We start from the raw sequence: 23,971 nt of genomic DNA, 5'->3' as shown, positions 1-23,971 counted from the left end.
TGTGTTAAAACCAAGATAAAATTTTTCCCTTTATTTTTATTTTAAAGAAGGTGAGGGAAATGGTAAATAATTTCAAATTTTATAGGCCGCAAAAGATAAGTACCGTGAATTGGCCGTGGAAGGGATGCACAGAGAACTTGTGTTCCGGTTTATTGAAGTTCAGACACTTCTCCTCGCTCCATTCTGTCCACATTTGTGTGAGCACATCTGGACACTCCTGGGAAAGGTACCTTTATGCGTTTAAAATGTTTTGAGTGGTTTTGATTTTGGCTTCATTAAATAAGTGTTGTGCTAATATCGTTACTTAAGAGAGAAAGTCTGAAAGTGAGTAATTCAAGAGTAATGCTGGATTCAGCATCATAATTATGACAGGTTAAACCAGAGCTATCTCCTATTCAGATGGATATATGTGCCCTTATTTATATACACAACAGTGCATACATATTTTTAAAAGGGGAAAATATTGAGAAAGATATAAACAATTGTTATGAGCTGCTTAAAAACAAAGATATAGGTGTATATTTGCGTAAGTATTCTTGTTTTATATAAAACTTCTGGCATATATAGGACTTAATATTCAGGGATAGTAGCATTCTTACTATGAATATAAATTCAGTTATTTCTCACAGGCTTGCAGATAAATAGATTGGCTGGTTTAATAACTCCTTTCCAGCCATATTAGCTAGGCTCTTTTGTATTTTTAAATGCATGAACAATACAGAAATGTGCTCATGATCTATATACCAAATAACCGTACTTGAATACTGGATGTATTAGCAGGATAAAAACTGAGTGTATGCATAATTTATATAATAATGATTAAATTTAGGCAAATTAGCATTGCATAATTTTCTTTGAAAGTGAGCATATGTGTGTGGGTATTAATATGCTTGTACAAATGGATGCTAATTAAGAATGTAGAGTCAGACTTCACAGCTTGAATTCTAGGGAACATTAGATCAGGGGCTGTGCAAGTGTGTTATGTGTAGTCAAGTTTGAACTCTGAGCACACAATTACAGATGGTATCCTTGGTATGAAACTATAATCAAGAACCATAAAATAGTTATATTGTCTAATCTCACTGAAGGTTTTTTTGTTTTTCTTTTTTTAAAAGCCTGACTCAATTATGAATGCTTCATGGCCTGTGGCAGGTCCTGTGGATGAAGTTTTAATACACTCCTCACAGTATCTTATGGAAGTAACACATGACCTTAGACTACGACTCAAGAACTATATGATGCCAGCTAAAGGGAAGGTAAATTTTTTTTTTTTTTAAAGGATTATTCCTTAAAAGTTATTGATCAGATAACATTTAACTATAATGAAAGTTAAAAAGATTTTCATTAATGGTGAAGATCGTGGTGGTGTATGTTGGGGGAGGGTTCTTCTCATTTTTGGTTTATATAAAAGCTATTGAATGTTTTTCCTTTCTTTTACCGTCTAGAAGACTGACAAACAACCCCTGCAGAAGCCCTCACATTGCACCATCTATGTGGCAAAGAACTATCCACCTTGGCAACATACCACCCTGTCTGTTCTACGTAAATACTTTGAGGTGATGCTCTCAGTAGACTTTTCCCCCCTGATGGTGTTGTATGCTCCCTATGTTGTTTTTGTTTTTAGGATGTTGGCAATGTCTGGGAGAAGAAAGATAGGCAGCTTTGTTTCATTCCCTCTAGGCAGACAGCATCCTTTTGTTATTCTTGGTGGCTCTTAAATGGATGCTAAGGGAAAAGCTGCTGTTTTCCTCTCATTTCCGAAAAATTTATACAAAAATACATTGGATCTAGTTGAATGTAATCAAAAGAATTGGGGGTTTTCATATGTGTAGTTGAAATGATGAAATAAAAGGACAGAGTTTGCCTTTGGAATTTGTTGTAACTTGAGCCGTGGGAGTCATTCATTAAATTTATTCATTCATTATATTCATTCATTAAATTATTTCAAACCGTAACCTTGTTTATTGTTTGGAAAAAAGTGAAGCTTTGTTCTTGAGTACTTTAAATGTTGTTTGGTTTGATAATTACCTATAGAAATGTAGAGCTTGAAGACATTTTTGGCTGTGCCAGGTAATGATAAATCCACTTAAAGGGAACTCAATAACTTAGATCTAAGTTTTCCTGAAAGAAAAAAATCTATTTTTCCTCTGCATTCAAAATGTAGAAACAAAGTACGTTTATGGACTTTGGCTTTTTTGCTTAGGTTATTAAAACAGTTATTGCTAGATGCAGACCACTAAGGTGCACTTTAAAAAGAGAGACAAAATACGGATTGTGGTCAAAATGTAAAGAAGAAACATAAAGGAAAAATTCTTAGCTTTGATATTCTAGACCATTATTGGAATTTTGCCTCAACACTTTTCATAGTTAATTAAGAAATGCTAAGAAAAGCTGCTTTTACATTTGTGAAATTTGATAGAGAAGAGCAAATGTTTTTGTATTTCTTGTGAGTCTATTTTTATGGAGAACTATTTCCACCTTTGAGTATATATGATAGAAATAGAAGGTGGCCTTTAGAATCTGCTTGCAGATTTTGAATTAAGGTAAATAAAAGATAAAAGCTACTTTGGTTGGCACAAAAGTGAAACTACCTCAGTGGATTATATATTCATACCAGCAATTTCAAGGAAGCAGTGGAAGAACCCAAATATAATATGTAATGTCTTAGGTATTAAAAAATGCATCACCTCTGTTCTTTTTGAAGTTGTATTTTTACTTAGTATTCATTTGCTAGATAATTGAAAACAGTGGTATCTTTTGGCATTAGCAGCTGTCTTTTAGATTTTTGTATGTTTTCATCCACAAGAATGAAAAGAATGTTCATTTATAATCACGAAGAGTGTTCTTATGTTGAATGTGGCACCATTTTGGTGACATAAGGCAAAGGAGTGTTTCCCACCCTTTTTCTTTTTCGTGTGTTTCAGAGGAATATATTAACAAGTAGAATATTTTTTTCCCATGTACTTTAGTAAAAGTTAGAATTGAAAATAGATTATTTAAAATTGTATTATATGTTCCTTTTCATTTAGATTCATTCCCAGCCCTTCTTTTACAATAAAGAGAAAACAAGTCGCCCAAAACTTTGAAAAGACCAATTGCTTTATTTCTCACTCTATCGAGGGGACCGTTAATATTTGTAGAAAGAAATGAATTTAGATTCATTTAAAGCACACTTGGATTGTACTCATTAGTGATATATGATATGGACATTTATTTTTGAGTAGATAGAAATGATTCTGTTTTTAACAGGTCAATAGCTAGGGATTCTTTTCACAATTGTGGTAACAGTTTCTTCCAAGTGTCCAAAAGCAGACATTATATAAACTTGTATGATAGTTGTGTAATTTTTTATTTTAATATGACTAATAAAATGCTTTTAGAAATTTGAAAACAAGTTTTTGTGAGACCATTTAGTTTCTGAACAGGAGAAATATTCAACACAAATCACTTCTTTTTCTCTTCTAAACTAAAAAGTATGTGTTGTTGATTTATAGAGAATAGGAGAGTTCCTTCTGCATTGTTCATTCAGCTTTCACTTCCCCATGATGCTAGGGCTGGACACTTTTCTGCTGTTCTCTAAGGATTGATAGAGGCCACCATTCTATGCCTGGTCACATCTACTATTCTGCCTTATTCTTGAGACTTTTTTTTCTACATTACTCTTCCTCCTTCCTTTTTTTAGGCCAATAACGGAAAACTGCCTGACAACAAAGTCATTGCTAGTGAACTAGGCAGTATGCCAGAACTGAAGAAATACATGAAGAAAGTCATGCCATTTGTTGCCATGATTAAGGTAAGCTGTGGACCTTATGCAGCTGTGACCACATGAGCAATGGTTAGATGGGACAATAGAAGGATGGGGAAAAGCCTTGGACATAGTCTCCTGCCAGAAATCTGCTAAAATAGCACTTTTCAATCAATGACTGAGAGAAATGATCTATCAGATTTTGGGTTTACTTGCGGAATTGCTGAGTATGTGAAAAATATTATTGTGGGAGAAAAAATGGTTTAGAATTGCTGCACTGAACTATTCCCTTTATATTCTACCTTCCCTTCTTTCAAACTCTTTTGGCTTACATTAGGCTTATAGAGGCTTGCATTTCCTAGACCCTATTCCTGGAACCAGGATTCAACATTTGTATAGGTATAGCTTAACAGGGTAAACATTGGTTATAGTGGTTAGACCAGGGTGTCTCAGCATAGCTCTGTTAGTATTTTGGGCTAGATAGTTCTTGTGGGGCACTTTCTTGTGCACTGTAGGATATGTAATGGCATCCCTAGGTTCTACTCATTAGAAGCCAGTAGAACTACCTTTCCTGCTAGTTATGACAATGAAAAATATCTCCAGACATTGCCAAATGTCCGCTGGGGGCAGAATCACCTTCCACTTCTTACCATTGAGAATTATTGGGTTAGACCCTTAGTTTTCTTCATATACGTCGCTGATGTATTATTGGATTTCTTGACAAAAAGAAACCAAAAGAAGGCTTATATTGCTTAAGATCTCAGGCTATGGGGCCAGAAAAATCTTGGTTGAAATTCTGTGTATCAGTCACTCCTTAGTTTTGAGACCTTGGACAAATCACTTAAATTTTCTGGGCTACAGGATTTTTCATCCATAAAATGAGGATACTATAGAACCTAACTTTTTAGGAGTGCTGTGAGGAGTAAATAAAATAGTGTACCTAACACACTTAAGTAGCACCAGTCAAGAAGTAGGCTCAGTAAATGTTGTTTAAAAATACAAATTAGTATCTTCCAGCCTACTAAGCATATCGTGGTTATTCTTGTACTGTCCTTTAATTCTTGGGTCTTCTTGGCTGCAGATGCCTGATGGAGACCAGACCTCTTAACTTCTTCAATATTATAATAGATTGGTATTCTTGGAAAAGGTTTTTAATTCTCTTAGACCAAAGTCACTATTTGATCCTCAGGGTATTTTAAGTTTCAGAAGTAATTTAGAATCCTGTGTTGACCTACACTAATCAAGTTGTAATGTAAGTGCTGGTATGTTCATAGTTCATTGGTTCCCCAGTGGCTAGTGTCATTGGTCATAATGCCAAATCTCTGTCAACATGTGGATCCAACAAAATATTCCACTGGTGGTTGCAAAGGCAATTAATTTTGATGACATGTTTTAAAAGAATCCAGGGAAACCTATTTGAAAAGTAGTTACGTGTATATGTATATATAGAGAGAGTGTGTGTGTGCGTGTGTGTGTGTGTATAAAATGATATTAGATTCAAGAGTTGGCTTCTTTAGGATCTCATTTAAATTTGAAGAACCAGCATCAGACCGTTTGAGTGGTAATATATTTTTAAAATTATGTTGGTGATTTGCCAGGCAAATTAGTGGTTTTGCAAACTTTGGAAGGGATTAATAAATCTGGGAATAAGAAAATGACTTTCTAGCACTTCCATGAGAAAAAGAAATAGAACTTGCATAGTAAGCTAAAACAGTGAGTAGCAGGAATAATATCAGGTCACTTTCATTAAGTATAACATGTTCTAGGTAGTTATATCTGCATATGTACTTGGATCTCTAGGATTCTATTTTGCACAGCAAATATTGACTACCCAAGAAAATTAAGAATAAGAAATTATTTTTTACATGCCATGTTTGAGTACTCATGTGGTATGAGTTTTTTTTCTTTAAACTTTGCAGAAATATCTTTGGGGATTTTTTGTTTGGATATTATTAATTCACTATTCTCTGAAACAGCTTTAAGAAGGTGGTATCTCAGAAAATTAAAATTTTGTTTTTTTTGGGTAACTTAAAGGGATATTTTCACACATTTGGCTGATTCCCTGTAAAGTGAATTCTTTGGGCTTGCATGTTAAGTCAGTCTAAATAAACAATCATAAAACCGTATTTATTTTATAAATCTGAAAACCTTGTGCCTTCCCATCTTTTCAGTGCTGCCATAATCTTATAATACTTTAAAAGATAATTATTTGGAGCTAGTAAATTTCATTAACAAGCAAATGTAGGTAAAGGAAATCATGAGTCCAAGGCCTTTCCTTTAACTCCTGAAATCTGAAGATTTTATCAGTTGAGAGAAGAATGATTACTTTGGAGGAAGTATGTTTTCCAACATATTCTTACTGTGATTTTGTTTTTCCATACCATTTTGGCTCTTAGGAAAATCTGGAGAAGATGGGGCCTCATATTCTGGATTTGCAATTAGAATTTGATGAAAAGGCTGTGCTTATGGAGAATATAGTCTATCTGACTAATTCGCTTGAGGTAAGAGGGCCAGGGATTGTAATAACCAGTTAACTGTAGTTAAACCATAATCCAGCTCTTTTATTTTATAATAAACCTTTTTATAAATTTCATCTTCTGTGTTTAGTATCTTTGTTAAATATATCAGTCGAAAATATTTTTGGAGAGAAGAAAAATGGGTGAGTATTAAAGTTGCAGGAAAAAAGTGATATGTCATCTTATTTCATCAATTCTTAATTTACATATAATCAATTATACATTAAAAAACTATGTCTGGCTATTCTACTGCAAATTATTTTTAAGAGACCTTATATTCAAATGCTTTCCAAGCCTCTCATGTTATGGAGTACTCTGAATTGTTGCCTTTTTTCCCCCCTCCCTTTTGATTTGCAGAATTGGATTAATTATAATCTTTGGTTTAGAATTGCTGCACTGATATATTGGTTCATGATATATTATGGTTCATGATATATTATGATTTGGTTCATGATATATTATGATTGTTCCATGTCTTGCCGTGTTTTTTTCCTCCCAATTTATAATAAAATGAACATCCCTGAATTTTCTACCCAATCCAGGAACTAGAACAGTACCAATAGCTTTTACATATCTGTGACGTTCTCCCCATCCAATCTTTGTGCCCCACTCACAACTTTATATATAGATCGTAAATAAGCTGGTCTCAGACAACTTAGGCAAAAGGAAAAGTCATGTGCTCTAGAAAACTGTTAGAGCACTCAAAACATGGTCCTAGTAATAATGAAGACACTCAAGTAAAAAATATAGGTTTGGAATTTAAGTAAAATTGTTTTGTGAAATACGGAGATGGAAGAAAGTTGTTTCTAATTAAGTATTTTATTTTAAATGAGTTAATGAAATTAATAAATATTAAATGACATCCATTTTATGTATATCTAAATGTTCATATATATTCATTTAGGTCAAAAAACTTCTTGGATCTTTTCACTTGGACCATGCAGACACACCTTATGTTTAGGGTCATCTTATATTCAGACATATGCACTGTGCTATATTTCTGAGCTTTTCTTCCATTTATTTAAGTGGAAGCCTTTTATTCTCAAATGATAAATTTCTGAACTTCTATTTGTCTTAAGTGGAAGCCTCTTATGCTGATTTTCATTTTGTTTTATATGGCAGATAGATGCCAGATTTCATTATAGAAAATGATAAGCATGACTATATAAATAACAATACTATGAGACATCTAAAATGAATGTTAAATAACTGATTACAGATTTCATTTAATATTTATATGGAAAATAATAAAATTGCACAGACCATTTCATGTTAACTGGAGAACCTAGTTTTGTTCTTGGTGAAATGAGGTGATGATTAATTTGAATCACATTAAGTGATACTAATAACTTCCATTTTTTCCCCTCTGTTTAGCTAGAACACATAGAAGTCAAGTTTGCCTCCGAAGCAGAAGATAAAATCAGGGAAGACTGCTGTCCTGGGAAACCACTTAATGTTTTTAGAATAGAAGTAAGTTGAAGGAATCTCACTGAATCATTGCATTTTAAAACCAGAAGAGACCTAGAGATCATTACATCTAAACCCACATTTAAAAAATAGAACAAAGTAAGGTCCAGAGAAATTAAGTGGTTGGTTTGTTGTAGACCCCATAGATTATTAGAAATGGGGATGTACCTGAAATGTCCTAATTCCTTGGTCAGTGCAATACTTACTTTTTCCTCAGTTTACTATTACAGGAACTACCAGATATTATTTGTGGGTTTTAAAAATAAAAAGTATGATTTTCAAAATCTGGTTTTTATTTAAAAATACTGGAAATGTAGGACCTTTTTAGACAGTTAAAAGGAGCTTTTAAACCTCAGATGAGTCTTGGTTTGATTGTTATTCAAGGCTGTTTTGTTTTTAGTATAAACTGGATTGATGCATCATCTTAAGTTATGCTGGAATAGCTTTTTTTAACCTCTTAGTTTTTGGCTATTATTGGTGAAGACGAAAAGGTTTTGGATATTCTGGGTTTTTTTTGTTTGTTTGTTTGTTTTTTAATTTAAGTTCTGGGATACATGTGCAGAACCTGCAGGTTTGTTACATAGGTATACACGTGCCATGGTGGATTGCTGCACCCATCTACCCGTCATCTACATTAGGTATTTCTCTTAACGCTATCCCTCCTGTTGCCCACCCTACCCTGACAGGCCCTGGTGTGTGATATTCTCCTCCCTATGTCCATGTGTTCTCATTGTTCAACTCCGAATTGGGAGTGAGAACATGCAGTGTTTGGTTTTCTGTTCCTGTGTTAGTTTGTGGAGAATGATGGTTTCCAGCTTTATCCATGTCCCTACAAAGGACATAAGCTCATCATTTTTTATGGCTGCATAGTATTCCATGCTGTATATGTGCCACATTTTCTTTATCCAGTCTATCACTGATGAGCATTTGGGTTGGTTCCAAGTCTTTGCTATTGTGGCCCGTGCTGCAATAAACATATGTGTGCCTGCGTCTTTATAGTAGAATGGTTTATAATCCTTTGGGTATATACCCAATAATGGGATTGCTGGGTCAGATGGTATTTCTGGATCTAGATCCTTGAGGAAGGACATTCTGTTTTTTTAGTCTCAAAGAATCCATTCAGATTGGCAGCATTTGGCAAAGTCCAGGGGACTGCAATTGGGAGAGTCTGTAAACTGCCCTCCTTGTCTTGATAAGCAGAGGACTTAGATATGTTTTTTTACTTTTGCCACATTTGAAAACCCAGCAAACAGAAAAGGCCTATTTTGAAAGAATAAGGAAATCGTGATTATGGATACCTCCTGAATTTAGCATCATGTAAGGAATATGCTCATTGCATTAAGATGTGGTAGCTTTTAATAGTTCAGTCATTTGAGCCATGGAGATGGGTATATGAAAATATTCCTTATACAAATATATTTATTTCAAACCATTTTCAAGTATTCTATTAAGATACTATGTATTTAAGTCTTTCACAAGACTCATTTGACTTTTTTCCACTTAAAAATAATAAACAGGGTTCTGGACTATGTAGCTTCTATAAGTACAACATAGGTTTATGTTTAATCTTGACCTTGCCACTTACTAGCTGTGTGACCTGGTGCTGATTTTTAATCTTTCTGGTTCTCAGCTTCTCTTTTGTGAAAAAGGGTACAAAAGAACTACTTCAGGGATATAGAACTAACGTCGATAAAGTGCTTAGTACAATGCCTAATACATAGTAGAGATTCAGTGAATGATGGTGGTTGTGGAAGAGAAAATGTAGTTATTGTTAGTGTCCATCACTGGTGTTGATATATGTAGTTGTAGTCATCTTTACCTAGGCATTTGGTTATAAGCATGAGCATGTACAGCTTTTCTTTCATATTTGAGTACTCCTTAGTCATGATTTTAAAATACCAGAATTAGATCCGTCTTTCATTGGGCATTGAAAACGTAGCAGAGATTCTTCCTCCCTCAGCAGTATTCAAGTTAAACAATCATTTTCTTGTTGTTTTCCTAGCCTGGTGTGTCCGTTTCTCTAGTGAATCCCCAGCCATCCAATGGCCACTTCTCAACCAAAATTGAAATCAGGCAAGGAGATAACTGTGATTCCATAATCAGGCGTTTAATGAAAATGAATCGAGGAATTAAAGGTAAGTTGTTCCCCAAAACTCCCATTTGTCAGTAGCTTGTAGATTTGGTGAGTTCTAAGCAGAAAGGAAAAAGAAAAGAAACCGGCTTGCTTATGGACAGCTGTGTATTATTATGGAAAAAGTACTGGGATCAGAATCAAGAAAACTATTCTTTTTGGGACTCTGTGGCTAGGTAGCTTAGTGGCTTTGCCATGTCACTTAAGCTCAAAACTGATTTTTCATTTACTAATGTGAGGACAATAGAGGGATTAGATAGTTTTCATCTTTCTTTCTAGCTCTAAAATTGTAATGAGTGATTTCTGTCTCTCAGAGATATTCAGAATCAAGGAACACATACCCTTAATATTCTAAACTAACCTGTCCAGCAGGTCTGTTCCTTGAGAAGGAAGAGAAACAGAGTAAAAGTTATTGCGTGTCTTCCATGTATTAACCATTTAATCCTTTTACAGTTATATAATGTAGAGGGTATTCTTATTATTTCCCTTTTATAGATGGTGAACTGGAGGCTAAAAAGGCTAAGTAACTTGCAAAGTTTGTTTAGCTAGTAAACTCTAGATCTGGAATTCAAACAGGTCTGTTTGACTCCAAAGCTCATATTCTTTCTTCTAAACAATGTGCCTCCAGGTAAAATATGTCAGTAATCTTAACTTATTATCAAGAATAAGTCTGCATCTTTTGTGATTAGATTCAATGTAATAATTTATGGCTTTTCTTTTCGTCATCCAGCCAGGTTCTACGGTGAGCAGAGTGTGAAGGGAGATAGTGTGTCTCTCTTATTTTTCTTCTGAGCTATGAAAACAAATTAATGTTGTGATTCTCTATTTTGTATTATCTGTCTTTTTTCTTTTTGATAGCAATCAAAAGTTGATTGGCCACTTTCCATCACTACAAAAATTTTCTAAAAAGATTTATAAATCCCTAACAATAACCTAATTTATGGAACTATATTAGGGTAGTAACATGAATTAAAATAGGAGACTTGAAATAGCTCTTTGGAATTCATTCTGTCATTTATTTTGTGTTCTCTTGAAGTTGTTTCCCTTCTGTGGATACTTATTGAGACACTAATATATGTAGTGTTTGTAGAGACAACTGTGTATGTAGAGACTCCTTTGTATGTACTGGGGCTTTGGGGAGTCCACAGAGTGCTGTTCATTAGGAGCTACATCTAGTAAAGGAGTAGGGAACTAAGCTATTGAAGTGTATGATAACGTAAGGAGAAATTGCTGAGTGTAGTAAGAAAGGTACAGGTAAAATGTGTAGCACAGAGGAACGTGAGATTATTTCCACTTGCAGCGATCAGGGACTAATTTATGGAGAAAATACTGTTTGGATGGGGCCTTGAACATTATACCCATAAAGGTAAGGGGAAAGGGTATACTAGGAGGGAAATACCAGTTGCTTTTGTTTCTCTGTGTACAGAGCATCAGCAGGAACAGTATACTAGGGTTAGGGATGTTGTTGTTTATAGATGTGTTTTTTAATTGTGGTAAAATATACCTAACATAACATTTACTATTTTAGTCATTTTTATGTGTACAGTTCAGGAGGCTTGAATACATTCACATTGTTGTGAAACCATCACCACCATCCATCTCTACAACTTCGTCATCATCCCAAATTGAAACCCTATACCCATTAAATAATAACTCCCATTCCCTTCCCTCCAGTCCCTGGTAATCACTGCTCTACTTTCTTTTTTTCTTTTAAGTTTTATTTTTGACACATAAATATACATATTTATGAGTACAGTGTGAGGTTTGGTACATATTTACAATGTGTAATTATCAAATTAGGATAATTAACATATCCATCACCTCAAACATTTATCATTTCTTTGTGGTGAGAACATTCAAACAGCTCCTCTTACAGCTATTTTGAAATGTACCATATATTATTATGAACTGTAGTCATCTACTATGTAATGGAACAGTATAACTTATTCCTCCCATTTAATTATAACTTTGTACCTGTTGACCAACCTCCTTCCAGTCCCCTCTCTTCTATCCTTCCCAGCCTCTGATAACCATGATTCTATTCTCTACTTCAATGAAATCAACTTTTTTAGATTCCACATGTGAGTGAGATCATGCGATATTTGTTATTCTGTGCCTGTCTTATTTCACTTAATATAATGTCTTCCAGCCTCATCCATGTTGTCACAAATGACAGGACTTCATTCTTTTTTATGTCTGCATAATATTTCATTGTATACCACATTTTCTCTTTTCATTCATCCGTTGATGGACACTTAGGTTGATTGCGTATCTTGGCTATTGTGAATAGTGCTGCAATAAACATGGGAGTACAGATGTCTCTTCAACATACTGATTTCATTTCTTCATTTCTTACTGGATATATGTCCAGTAGTGGGATTGCTCGATCATATTGTAGTTCTATTTTTAATACTTTGAGGAACCTCGATACTGTTTTTTATAGTGGCTATACAAATTTACATTCGCACCACACTGTTCTACTTCCTACCTCTAATTATTTGACTGTTCTCAGTACCTCATATAATTGGAATCACACAATATTTTTCCTTTTGTGTCTAGCTTATTTCACTTAGCAAAATATCTTCAAGTTTCATCATGTTGTTATATGCATTTATTATGTCCTCTCAGTGAACTAGGTACCATAGAATGATAGCTTCATCCTCAGAACTTATAGGCCACATGAAGCAGAAAGAGCATGATAGTGGCTTTTAAAGAAAATAGATATTTGTGTGGACCCACTGGATAGGATTATATTTATTTACTTATTTTGAGATAGAGTCTCCCTCTGTCACCCAGGCTGGAGTGCTGTGGCACAATCTTAGCTCACTGCAACCTCCATCTCCCAGATGCAAGCAATTCTCATGCCTCAGCCTCCTGAGTAGCTGGGATTATAGGCATGAGCCACCACACCTGGCTAATTTTTCTATTTTTAGTAGAGACAGGGCTTTGCCAACTTGGCCAGACTAGTCTTGAGCTCCTGGCCTCAAGTAATCTGCCTGTCTCGGCCTCCCAAAGTGCTGGGATCACAGGGATGAGACACCGGCCCTGCCTGGATGGGATTATTATGATGTTATAGCACATAAAAGGATGTATTTCTGTATTGAAAATTGTATTATGTTAAATCTACCTCTGTTTTAAATGTACTCAAATATAGCACTGACTAGGTTCTGCAGAATTGTACTGAAATGTATTTCCTATTTCTTGTCTTTTCTCATTGAGCCTTTGGCATAATTCTTACCTGCTTTGTCATAGTAGCTGTGAAAAATATTATCTAAAGTGTCTTAAGTTTGATGTTAGTAGCTGTTGTAAACTTTAGAAAATAGAAACATTAGAGAGAGTTTGAAATTGCTATTCCTATAAGTATCTGCAGAAGAGATCTAACCTTGATACTTTACCAAAAGCCCTCAGGATGCCTTGATATCTAAAAGGCCTGAGTATATTGAGTATATGAGATGGAAGAGGAGTTAAATTCAGTAACATAGTTATTGGTCTGTTTGCTGCAATAGACAGCAAATTGTCCAATTAGTGCCAGTTGTATTGAGGGTAATTATGATCTGGGTCCGGGAGGAACTGAACTAAAACTATCATTTCATTCCACAAAGGCCACTGAGTAAACTATCTGATGATAATAAATTTGAATCACTCACAACCCATGCCATATGTGAACTGATAACTTGGAAGTGAAAGCCTTCATTTCTCGTTATCAGTCCCTAGGGACTTACAATCACTCTCATCTTTTCTCTAAGAGCCTTAAATCTTATGTAGTTGCAGGCTTAAATTTCAACAGTTTCAATGATAAGAGAAGTCTGGGATAAAAGACAGTTAAACCACTAAGAAAGCTCTACCAATCTATGGACAGTAATGAACTACATGGTGAAACATCAAAGCAAATATGTTTTGTCACTTAGAAGCCTGATTGAGTATTAAGGTTTCTTTGAACTAGTTTGATTCAGAATTGCTTGGAATGATGAGGGAGGTCTGTTTTAGACAGAGAAAGAGTGTGTGCGTATGAGAGAGAGGCAGAGGCAGATCCTCAGTAAAAGGCCTTATGCATAAAATCTGCTGGCAGAACTTGTCACTGCATCTATAGCAAAATATTTGGTACCACTGATGTGTAAGTTGAATTGCAATAGCTGTTAAAATTAATTGTATTCTTCCCCAAAATAAGATCGTGGCTGTCATGAAGATTGTGCCTGCTCTCTTCCCATTTTAATTTTCAGGGCTCGTACTGTGTCTGGGAATAGATTGTATGGTCCCTGCAGAAACTCTCCAAAGACTCTTAGACAGGGTTTGCTTTTGTGGTAGTCGCAGGTAATCGTTCTATAAGCCCCTTCTCTAAACTTCGGTCTTTGTTTCCCAAAGAGGACAGAATGCATGGATAACTTGTATTCTTGGTTGGCATGGCCGCCAGCTGCATTAAAGTCTTCTTTTATCTCTTATCCCTCTTATGCTAGGCTTTGTACTCTCAAGTCAACATGAGGGAGGGTAGCTCAGGTGTGTTTCAGAAAGAAATGGGAAGTAATTCAGAAAATATCTTCTATTTCTATGGATCAGGTTAAGGATAACTAGCCATGCTACACTTCGAATGAGATATAAACCCAGAATCAGCATTTGTAGTCATTTCTGGTGTTTTTCTGCCATATGAAATAAAACCATTTGATGTTGGGAAGTCTCAGAATTGCTGAAATAAATATACTTCTTTTGGGCTCAGTTGTTGGCAGGATTGTTGACTTACAAAGTTGTTCAAGAGACAGGTGCTTTTTTTGGGGGGGGGGGGTCAGGCGCTATTTTTTTCAGCTTGCATAAGAGCAGATTAGGAAAATCTCAAGCAGGGTGGGTATTAGAGCTCATCCTAAAGCTAAAAATTCTGAAAGCTTAAATTTCTGTCTTTTCTCTGCCTTGTCTCCGCTCTCCTTGTCTCATCAACTTGTTAATACAAATACTTTCATCTTTTGAGCAAATGAGAAACTGATAATGCCATTTCTTAGAGTAGTCATTATTTATCCAAAAGTATCTCTGAGAAAAGCTACAATTCTTGCAGGTTTAGTGTATTCCAGGGAGCTCAAGAAAGGGATAAGTTTTAGATTTTTCGATATTCTGTACAATGGTTAATTGAAGCATATAAAAATGATTTGAGAGACCATATAGGATAATGCTAAAAAATACACACAATTCTTTCTCTCTCTTAGTTTGTAATTCCAGGAGATGTCAGAATCTCTGACACTTTGAGCTGGGTAAAAGCTGAAAGGGGATGAAGATTTGCTACATTTTAGCTTTGCTCCTGGGATTGTTTTTTTTTTTTTTCCGACAGAATCTTGCTCTGTTGCCAGGCTGGAGTGCAGTGGTGCGATCTTGGCTCACCGCAACCTCTGCCTCCTGGGTTCAAGCGATTCCACTGCCTCAGCCTCCCTACTAGCTGGGACTACAGGCATGCACCACCATGCCCGGCTAATTTTTTGTATTTTAGTAGAGATGGGGTTTCACCATGTTGGTCAGGATGGTCTCGATCTCTGGACCTCGTGATCTGCCCGCCTCAGCCTCCCAAAGTGCTGGGATTAAAGGCATGAGCCACCATGCCCGGCCACTGCTTTTTTTTGTTTGTTTGTTTTTTTGAGATAGAGTCTCACTTTGTTGCCCAGGCTGGCATGCAATGGTGCGATCTTGGCACACTGCAACCTCTGCCTTTCAGGTTCAAGCGATTTTCCTGTCTCAGCCTCCCAAGTAGCTGGGATCACAGGCGCCCATCACCAGGCCCAGCTAATTTTTTTGTGTTTTTAGTAGAGATGGTGTTTCGCCATGTTGGTCAGGCTAGTCTCAAACTCCTGTCCTCAAGTGATTCACCCGCCTCAGCCTTCCAAAGTGCTGGGATTACAGGTGTGAGCCACCGCACCCAGCGTGGCTTTTATTTAATAATCTGAAGAAAATATTTTTGTTTAGATATAACAACCAGCGTATTTAAAACGTGAGTTCTCAGACTGCTCCAGGGTTTGAGTGACTGTAATTAAATGCTTATATTGATAATTTATTTTGTTGTAGACCTTTCCAAAGTGAAACTGATGAGATTTGATGATCCACTGTTGGGGCCTCGACGAGTTCCTGTCCTGGGAAAAGAGTACACCGAGAAGACCCCCATTTCTGAGCATGCTGTTTTCAATGTGGACCTCATGGGCAAGAAAATTCATCTGACTGAGAATGGGATAAGGGTGGATGTTGGCGATACAATAATCTATCTGGTTCATTAAACTCATGCACATTGGAGATTTATCCTGGTTTCTTAGGAATACTACTACTCTGATTGTGTCTACTGATTGGCTATCAGAACCTTAGGCTGGACCTAAATAGATTGATTTCATTTCTAACCATCCAATTCTGCATGTATTCATAATTCTATCAAGTCATCTTTGATTCCTGGACCTAATAAATTTTTTTTCCCTTTCTTTGGGTGTCCAAGAGAAATGGTTTTTGCCAAACTCTTTTTAAAAAACAAATTGTTGCTATTTCCTAGAAGTTTCTGGTTTTTAAGATGAACATAAAAGTGTCAGTATGCTTCTTTTATGAGGTGTACTTTATACTTTGATGAAGGCTAAGGTGTACCTAACAGCTTTTTATAGTATATTCATTTATGGAGTTAGCTGTATTTTTTTTAAAAAAAGAAAAATAGTAAATTAGCAGCTTTTTTTTTTAAATGAAGAGAACTTCATGATGATTTAAAAGAACTAATGAGAATATTTTGACTTGACTTCAATTACTAAGTATTTTGTATAAAGAACAAATAGGTCCTGCATTTTATAAGACTTTTTAAAGCTTTAATTTTTCAACTAAGAACCAATAATGGCTTCTTCAAGGCTAATATCAATAGTTTATAAGCAGTATATTTCACCTACACTAAATATGGGCATTTTAAAAGAAGATTCCCCCCTTCCCCCCCAGAAATCTGCATTTACTAAATTTGTCTTAAGTCCAATTGTGTTTAAAGGTCATGCTGGTCGGGTGTGGTGGCTCACGCCTATAATCCCAGCACTTTGGGCGGCCGAGGTGGGCAGTCACCTGAGGTGAGGAGTTTGAGACCAGCCTGACCAACATGGTGAAACCCCGTCTCTACTAAAAATACAAAAATTAGCTTGGCATGGTGGCGGGTACCTGTAATCCCAGCTGCTTGGGAGTGTGAGGCAGGAGAATCGCTTGAACCTGGGAGACCGAGGTTGCAGTGAGCTGAAACCGTGCCATTGCACTCCAGCTTAGGCAACAAGAGTGAAACTCTGTCTCAATCAATCAATCAATCAATAAAATAGAGGTCATGCTGACTGTATTACAGATTTATTCTTTTATTCTTGTTGGAGTGTCTTTTAATATCTGCACCATCTGTCTTCATATGAGGAAAAAATGTAAGGCATTGACTAACAGGAGAAACATTTCTAATTTTGATGGGTTTAATATGGAGAAAGAACAATTTTGATAACCCAGAGGAACCTGAATTCTAACTGAGGTTATGTAAATAGAGTTTATTGAGCTTCCTTATTTTGCTCTCCGCAGTTAGGGACCACTAGGCCTAGTCATATGGTTTATCACAGATTTATTGAAGCCAATCATAGGATGTTAGAACTGAAAATCCTTAGAAATCATCAAGTGCAAATAATCACTTATCTACTAGGGACAGGCACTGTAGCATAGTGGGGTAAGAGCGCATGCTCGGAAATCAGACTAGCTAGGTTAGATTTCCAGTTCTTTTTGCTACTAGGATGCTCTTGGCCAATTACTCGGAGCTGCAGTTCTTCATCTATAAAATGGAACTAATACTGGTACCTTGTAGGCTTATTGTGAGATGTTTAGATGAACTGATCTAGGAAAATCATAACACAGTGCCTGGCAAGTAGTAAGTCTTTAGTGAATGTTACCATTGAAGAAGAAGAAGATGATGGATACCAAGGTATATTGGCTTCAGATTACTGTAGTCTGTAATCATGTACTTTGTGTTGGTTCCTTTGGGGCAACTGATTCTTTGTTTGCACTCCTCTAGGTTCTTTTGCTGTCCTCTCTGATCTGCAAAGCCTTAATTATTTCTGAAATTAAGTAATACTTTCTGTTGCCTAAACACAAACCTACTTGTGTTTAACTTAGGAAAATTAAACTATGTGTGCTTGGCCAGAAAAAAAAAAAAGAGAAAGGAAAATGATATTGTGATTGTGTTCATCTGAAGAACCTGTACTGTTTTGGATTAAGTGTGAGTTGAGATTCATGGATCCTTTGTTTTTTCAGTCTTGATTTCTGTGTGTCTCTCTTAGAATAAGCTTCTTGCTGTGCTGAATATGTTTCTTATGTGTAGAGATACAAATGTTTTGTATAAGGAGTCGTCTGAGCATAAGCCCATTACTTCATCTGGTACTCAACAGAAGAACCAGCAGTTAGTTGAAATGCTGAAGGAAAAACAGGCTACACTGGACTTATTCTATTATTAACAATAATATAATTGGGTGCATAATAATAATGTTATATATAACTTATTATGTTAGTGCCTTCCTAGAGGATTTTAACTCTTTTTAAGTTTTGAAATATAATGCACATACACAAAAAGTGAGCAAAAAATATATAATATACACACAAAAAAAATGAACTTCCTTTCTCTCCCCACCTCCAAAAAAAGAATTTATTAATAAAGCAAACACCTGCACAGTCACCAAACAGTTGAAGAATGGCACAGTGCCAGCACCACAGAGGTCTGCCTTTTGCCTTCTCTGGTCGCTAGAGATAAGCTTTCTGGCCCAGTATATGTCAGTTTTTATAAATGTTGCATTTGAGCTTGAAAAAAATATATATTCTGTAAATGTAAAAGTACTGTATGTGTCCATTAGGTCAGAGTTGTGGATTGAATTGTTCAAACCTATATCCTTACTGTTTTCTCTCTTTCTGTTTTTGAGAGGTATACCAAAATCTCTCATGACAATGAAATTTACCTGTATCTTGTTATAATTCTGACAGTTTTTGTTTTATATATTTTGAGGCTGTTTTGTTAGGTACATATAAATTCAGATTATATTCCTTCTGGTAAGTTGAACTTTTTCTAGTTAGGAAGTGTTTCTTTTTTGCCCAGGGTGGAGTGCAGTGGCACGATCTCGGCTCGTTGCAACCTCTGCCTCCCAGGTTCAAGCGATTCTCCTGCCTCAGCCTCCTGAGTAGCTGGGATTACAGGCGCTTGCCACCACGCCCGGCTAATTTTTGTATTTTTTTCTTTTTCTTTTTTTTTTTATTATTATTATTATACTTTAAGTTTTAGGATACATGTGCACAATGTGCAGGTTAGTATACATGTGCCATGCTGGTGTGCTGCACCCATTAACTTGTCATTTAGCATTAGGTATATCTCCTAATGCTATTCCCTCCCCCGCCCCCCCACAATTTTTGTATTTTTAGTAGAGACAGGGTTTCACCATTTTGGCCAGGCTGGTCTCGAACTCCTGACCTCGTGATCCACCTGCCTTGGCCTCCCAAGGTGCTGGGATTATAGGCGTGAGCCACTGCGCCCGGCCATTTCTCTTTATTTTTAATTAATTTATTTTTTGCCTAGAGACCACTTTGCCTAACAATATAGTAACACCAGCTATCTTTTGGTTAATGTCCATGCAGACTATCTTTTCCATTCCTTTACTTTTAACCTTCAGTAGTTTTATTTTCTTTTAACACTTCATTTCGAGAAATTTTAAGCCTACAGAAAAGTGGAAAGAATTGGCCAGTAAACATCCATGCGCTTGTCACCTAGATTTGCCAATTGTTAATATTGTGTCATGTTTACTTTATCTCTCTAAGTATTTTTAAAATAAACTTTTAATTTTTGAATCGTTTTGGACTTACATAAAAGTTGCATCTTTAATATGGAGAGATCCTGTACATCTTTTACCCAGTTTCTCCTGTTAACATCTTACTTAACCTTGGTTTAGTTGTTAAAACTAAGTAATTAACATGAGTACATTATGATTAACTAAATTGTGTACTTTGTTTGGATTTCACCAATTTTTCTACTAATGTTTTTTTACTATTATGGGATCATATCCAGGATAACACATTGTATTTAGAAAATACTTTTTAAAAATTCAGAACCATTTGACAGTAAGTTACAGACACCATGACACTTCATCTTCCCATAGGTTATCACACAACTCCTAAGAACTTGGACATTCTCCTATATAATCACAGTGTTGTTATTATGCCCAATAAATTTAACATGATACAATAATATTAGGTAATAAGCTTTTCTAGTAAAACTTCCCCGATGTCTCATCAATAATGTGTTCTTTGAAAAACTCTCAGGATTCAAAGATCAAGTATTACATTTTGTGGTTATGTCTGTTAATCTCCTTTAAACTAGGGTAGTTTCTCTGTTCTTTTTTTGATCTTTCATTACAGTAACATCTTTGAAGACATCAAGCTGGTCGTTAGCATGATGCTTACAATCTGGATTTCTGTATTTTCTCATGGTTGTAATCAGATTTAAAATTCTTGGCAAGATTACTACATAGGTGATATTTCCCACTGCATCATGTCAGGATTAATATATTGTGGATTTGTTCCGTTATTAGTGATGCTAAGTTTGATTAGCATCATATTTCTCAGTTGAAAAGCTACTCTTCCTTTTTGTAATTAAGTAGTCTGTGAGCTGATACTTTGAGGCTTATATGAATATCCTGCTGTTATGATCTGAATGTTCATGTCCCCCCAGAATTTATATGTTGAAACTTAATCTTCACGGTGTTGGTATTAAGAGGTGGGGCCTGTAGGAGGTGATTAGGTCGTGAGGGTGGCTTCCTCATGAATGGGATTAGTGCTTTTATAAAAGAGGCTTGAGGGAGTCCTGTTGCCTTTATGCCATGTGAGGACACAGAAGGCATCAGGTATAAGGAATGGGCCCTCACCAGAAGTTGAATATGCTGGTGCCTTCCTCTTGGACTTCCTAGCCTCCAAAACTAGCAATACATTTCTGTTGTTTGTAAATTACCCAATTTAAGGTATTTTGTTAGAGCAGCCTGAAGGGACTAAGACATTTGTTTATCAGCTAACTTTCATGAAGTGGTAGCATTCGTGGATAAGCTGTCAGTTATTGCATTGATGGTTGTAATATGGTGAGTTCTTAAAAATGATAAAATTATTATTTCTTTTACATTTATTAGATACAATTCTTTTGTGAAGAAGATGTTTCCTTTTTGCTGCCATTTTTTTTCTTTTCTTTTTCTTTCTTTTTTTTTTTTTTTTTTTGAGACAGGGTCTGGCTCTGTCGCCCAGGCTGGAGTGCAGTGGTGCAATCTCAGCACATTGCAACCTCTGCCTTCTAGGTTCAAGCCATCCTCCCTCCTCAGCCTTCCTAGTAGCTGGGACCACAGGTGTGTGCCACCGCGCCTGGCTAAGTTTTTTGCGTTTTTCATAGAAATGGGGTTTCACCATGTTGCCCAGGCTGATCTTGAACTCCTGAGCTCAGGTGATCCGCCTGCCTGAGCCTCCCAAAGTGCTGGGATTATAGGTGTGAACCACTGTGTCTGGCCCCAGTGTTCTTTCATCATTCTTTTAAAATCACTGTGGACTGATGGATTTCTTTTTTCATATGTGCTATAATCTATTACCATCATTATTCTTTGAACGCTCAAATTCTGAGTTAACCAGTGGAAGCCCCATTCAAGCTGGCTGCAGTACAATATTTGTCCTTTTTATAACTCCACATTAATTTTGGGGCATTTCTTTGTATAATGGCATAAGAAGTTCCCAACTTGCCTTGTGTTTTCTGTTTCAGAACTAGAAATCAGTCTTTTCTCCAGAGAGCCTTGCTTCATTTTAATGGAGAGTGTTATTAAGAAACCAAGATCCAGGCGCTACTAGGACATTGTTTTTTAGGCCCTTCCAATAGACAGAGCTAAGAAATACATACAGTAGTGTTTTTTAAAATCATAGTTTTATCTAATACCACTGAATTCTCTCTCATCTTTTCCCCTTTGCAATTGTATTTCCCTTCTCACACAGTGAGAACTCTAGTTCTCAAGAACCTCAATATATTTACTCATTTAGTCTATTAAAAATTTCAGAATTGCCAATCCAATTCTGTTAGCAATAAATAAGTACAGTATTTGGTTTTGTTTGTTTGTTTTGCAATTCTTTGTGTCCTTAGAACATATCTCTCTAAGGGATATAGTCAGAGCACTATTTAAATATTTCCTGAATTCTTTTTTGTATGTGGTTGCTTGCTTTTTTTTTTTTTTTTTTTTTATGACAGAGTCTCACTCTGTGGTCCAGGCTAGAGTGTAGTGATGCAATCAGAGCTCACTGCAGCCTTGATCTCCTGGGCTTAAGTGATCCTCCTGCCTCAGCTTCCCAAGTAGCTGGAACTGCAGGCATGCACCACCATGCCTGGCTGGTTTTTTTCTTTAATCAAGAAATGTTTCTTGGATTCTTTCTTGTATGTGCTTTTAATATAAAATTAAAGCCATTCATTTCTCTTTATATTCAGTTTTATGGTTTGCTTTTTCTTTTTATCTGATTTTTGAATAGGTAAAAATACATGATTCAGCCAGATGTGGTGGCTTGTGCTTGTAATCCCAGCCCCTTGGGAGGCTGGAGTGGGAGAGTTCAAGACCAGCCTGGGCAATATAGTGAGACCCTGTCTCTAAAAAAAAAATTTTTTTTTTCCAAATTAGCCAGTTGTAGTGGTTCATACCCGTAGTCCCAGTTACTTGGGAGGCTGAGGCAGGTGGATCACTTGAGTCTAGGAGTTGAAGACTGCAGTGAGCTGTGATCATGCTCTTTAAAAAGAAAAAAATCTGCCAGGTGTGGTGGCTCACGCCTGTAATCCCAGCACTTTTGGAGGCCGAGGCAGGTGGATCACAAGGTCAGGAGATCAAGACCATCCTGGCTAACATGGTGAAACCCCATCTCTACTAAAAATACAAAAGAAATTAGCCGGGCGTGGTGGCGGGTGCCTGTAGTCCCAGCTACTCGGAAGGCTGAGGCAGGAAGATGGCGTGAACCTGGGAGGCGGAGCTTACAGTGAGCCGAGATCGCACCACTGCACTCCAGCCTGGGCGACAGAGCGAGACTCCATCTCAAAAAAAAAAAAAAAAAAAAAAAAGAAAAAGAAAAAAATCTTTTTTTCTCTTCCTTTTTCTTCCCTCCTTCCTCTTTTGCTCCTCTTCTTTCCTTGCTCATGTAATACTATTTTAAAGGTGTACCTTAGTTTATTCAACCAGTCTCCATGGATGGACATAGAGGTTGTTTCTAAGTTTTTAATATTTTATAGAATGAGTATGGAATGATATAGTGAGTAACCTCATGAATAATGTCATTTCACTTTTGTGGAGGTATATCTTCAGAGTAAATTTGTAGAAGTGGGCTTGTGGGTCTGAGGGTAAATGCATATGTAGTTTTGTTAGCACGTATGTGGTCAAAAGCATTTTTTGCTCTGAGGCAGGGGCATGTAGCTGGTGTGCTGAAGGAATAGCAAGGAAGCCACATGAAGAAACAGGTCAAAGTCACTGGCTCAAGATCCTATATATTAGCAGCAGAGTTGAATTAGAGCCCTGGCCTCCATCTTCATTGCACTTAGACAACAAAGAATTCGTGCATGGAAAACAGGAATGTATTTGACCAAGGCCAGTGTTACCAGGGCCATTAGGAGGTCAGAGAAAGGAGAAGTTTATATGGACCCCAGTCAGGTAGAAAATACTTCACCCCAAAATTTACAGCATCAATAAGATTTGTAATGGCCCTCTGCTGTGCATAGAGCTTGTATTAGTGTGTTTTCTTTTTTCTTTTTTTTTTTTTTGAGACAGAGTCTTGCTCTGTCATCTAGACTGGAGTGCAGTCGAATGATCTTGGCTCACTGCAACCTCCGCCTTCCAGTTTCAAGCGATCCTCTTGCCTTAGCCTCCTGAGTAGCTGGGATTACGTGCCTGCCACCACGCCTGGCTAATTTTTGTATTTTTAAGTAGAGACGGGGTTTCACCATGTTGGCCAGGCTGGTCTGAAACTCCTGACCTCAGATGATCTGCCCGTCTCAGCCTCCCAAAGTGCTGGGATTACAGGTGTGAGCCACTGCATCTGGCCTAGTGTGTTTTTATACTGCTATAAAAAACTACCTGA

At 36.5% G+C, this 23,971-nt stretch overlaps 1 protein-coding gene across 2 annotated transcripts in view; it reads left to right on the top strand.

Moving 5' to 3' along the window:
* LARS1 (leucyl-tRNA synthetase 1) overlaps window positions 1-16,296 on the top strand; it is a 68,706-nt gene extending 52,410 nt beyond the window's left edge. For both annotated transcript variants that reach the window (XM_001157096.7, XM_016953996.4), the window contains exons 25-32: window positions 86-226; window positions 1,116-1,256; window positions 1,446-1,556; window positions 3,683-3,793; window positions 6,142-6,246; window positions 7,636-7,731; window positions 9,731-9,863; window positions 15,896-16,296. In XM_001157096.7, the coding sequence (XP_001157096.2) occupies window positions 86-226; window positions 1,116-1,256; window positions 1,446-1,556; window positions 3,683-3,793; window positions 6,142-6,246; window positions 7,636-7,731; window positions 9,731-9,863; window positions 15,896-16,101 (1,044 nt within the window). In that variant the 3' untranslated portion in view covers window positions 16,102-16,296. The remainder of the gene's footprint in view (window positions 1-85; window positions 227-1,115; window positions 1,257-1,445; window positions 1,557-3,682; window positions 3,794-6,141; window positions 6,247-7,635; window positions 7,732-9,730; window positions 9,864-15,895) is intronic.
* The last annotated feature ends 7,675 nt before the right edge of the window (window positions 16,297-23,971 follow it).

Source organism: Pan troglodytes, chromosome 4, assembly GCF_028858775.2.
Source record: "Pan troglodytes isolate AG18354 chromosome 4, NHGRI_mPanTro3-v2.0_pri, whole genome shotgun sequence".
In the NCBI taxonomy this organism is placed as follows: domain Eukaryota; kingdom Metazoa; phylum Chordata; class Mammalia; order Primates; family Hominidae; genus Pan; species Pan troglodytes.
The sequence above is the reverse complement of the archived record's forward strand: the minus strand, read 5'-3'. Positions and strand labels throughout refer to the sequence as shown.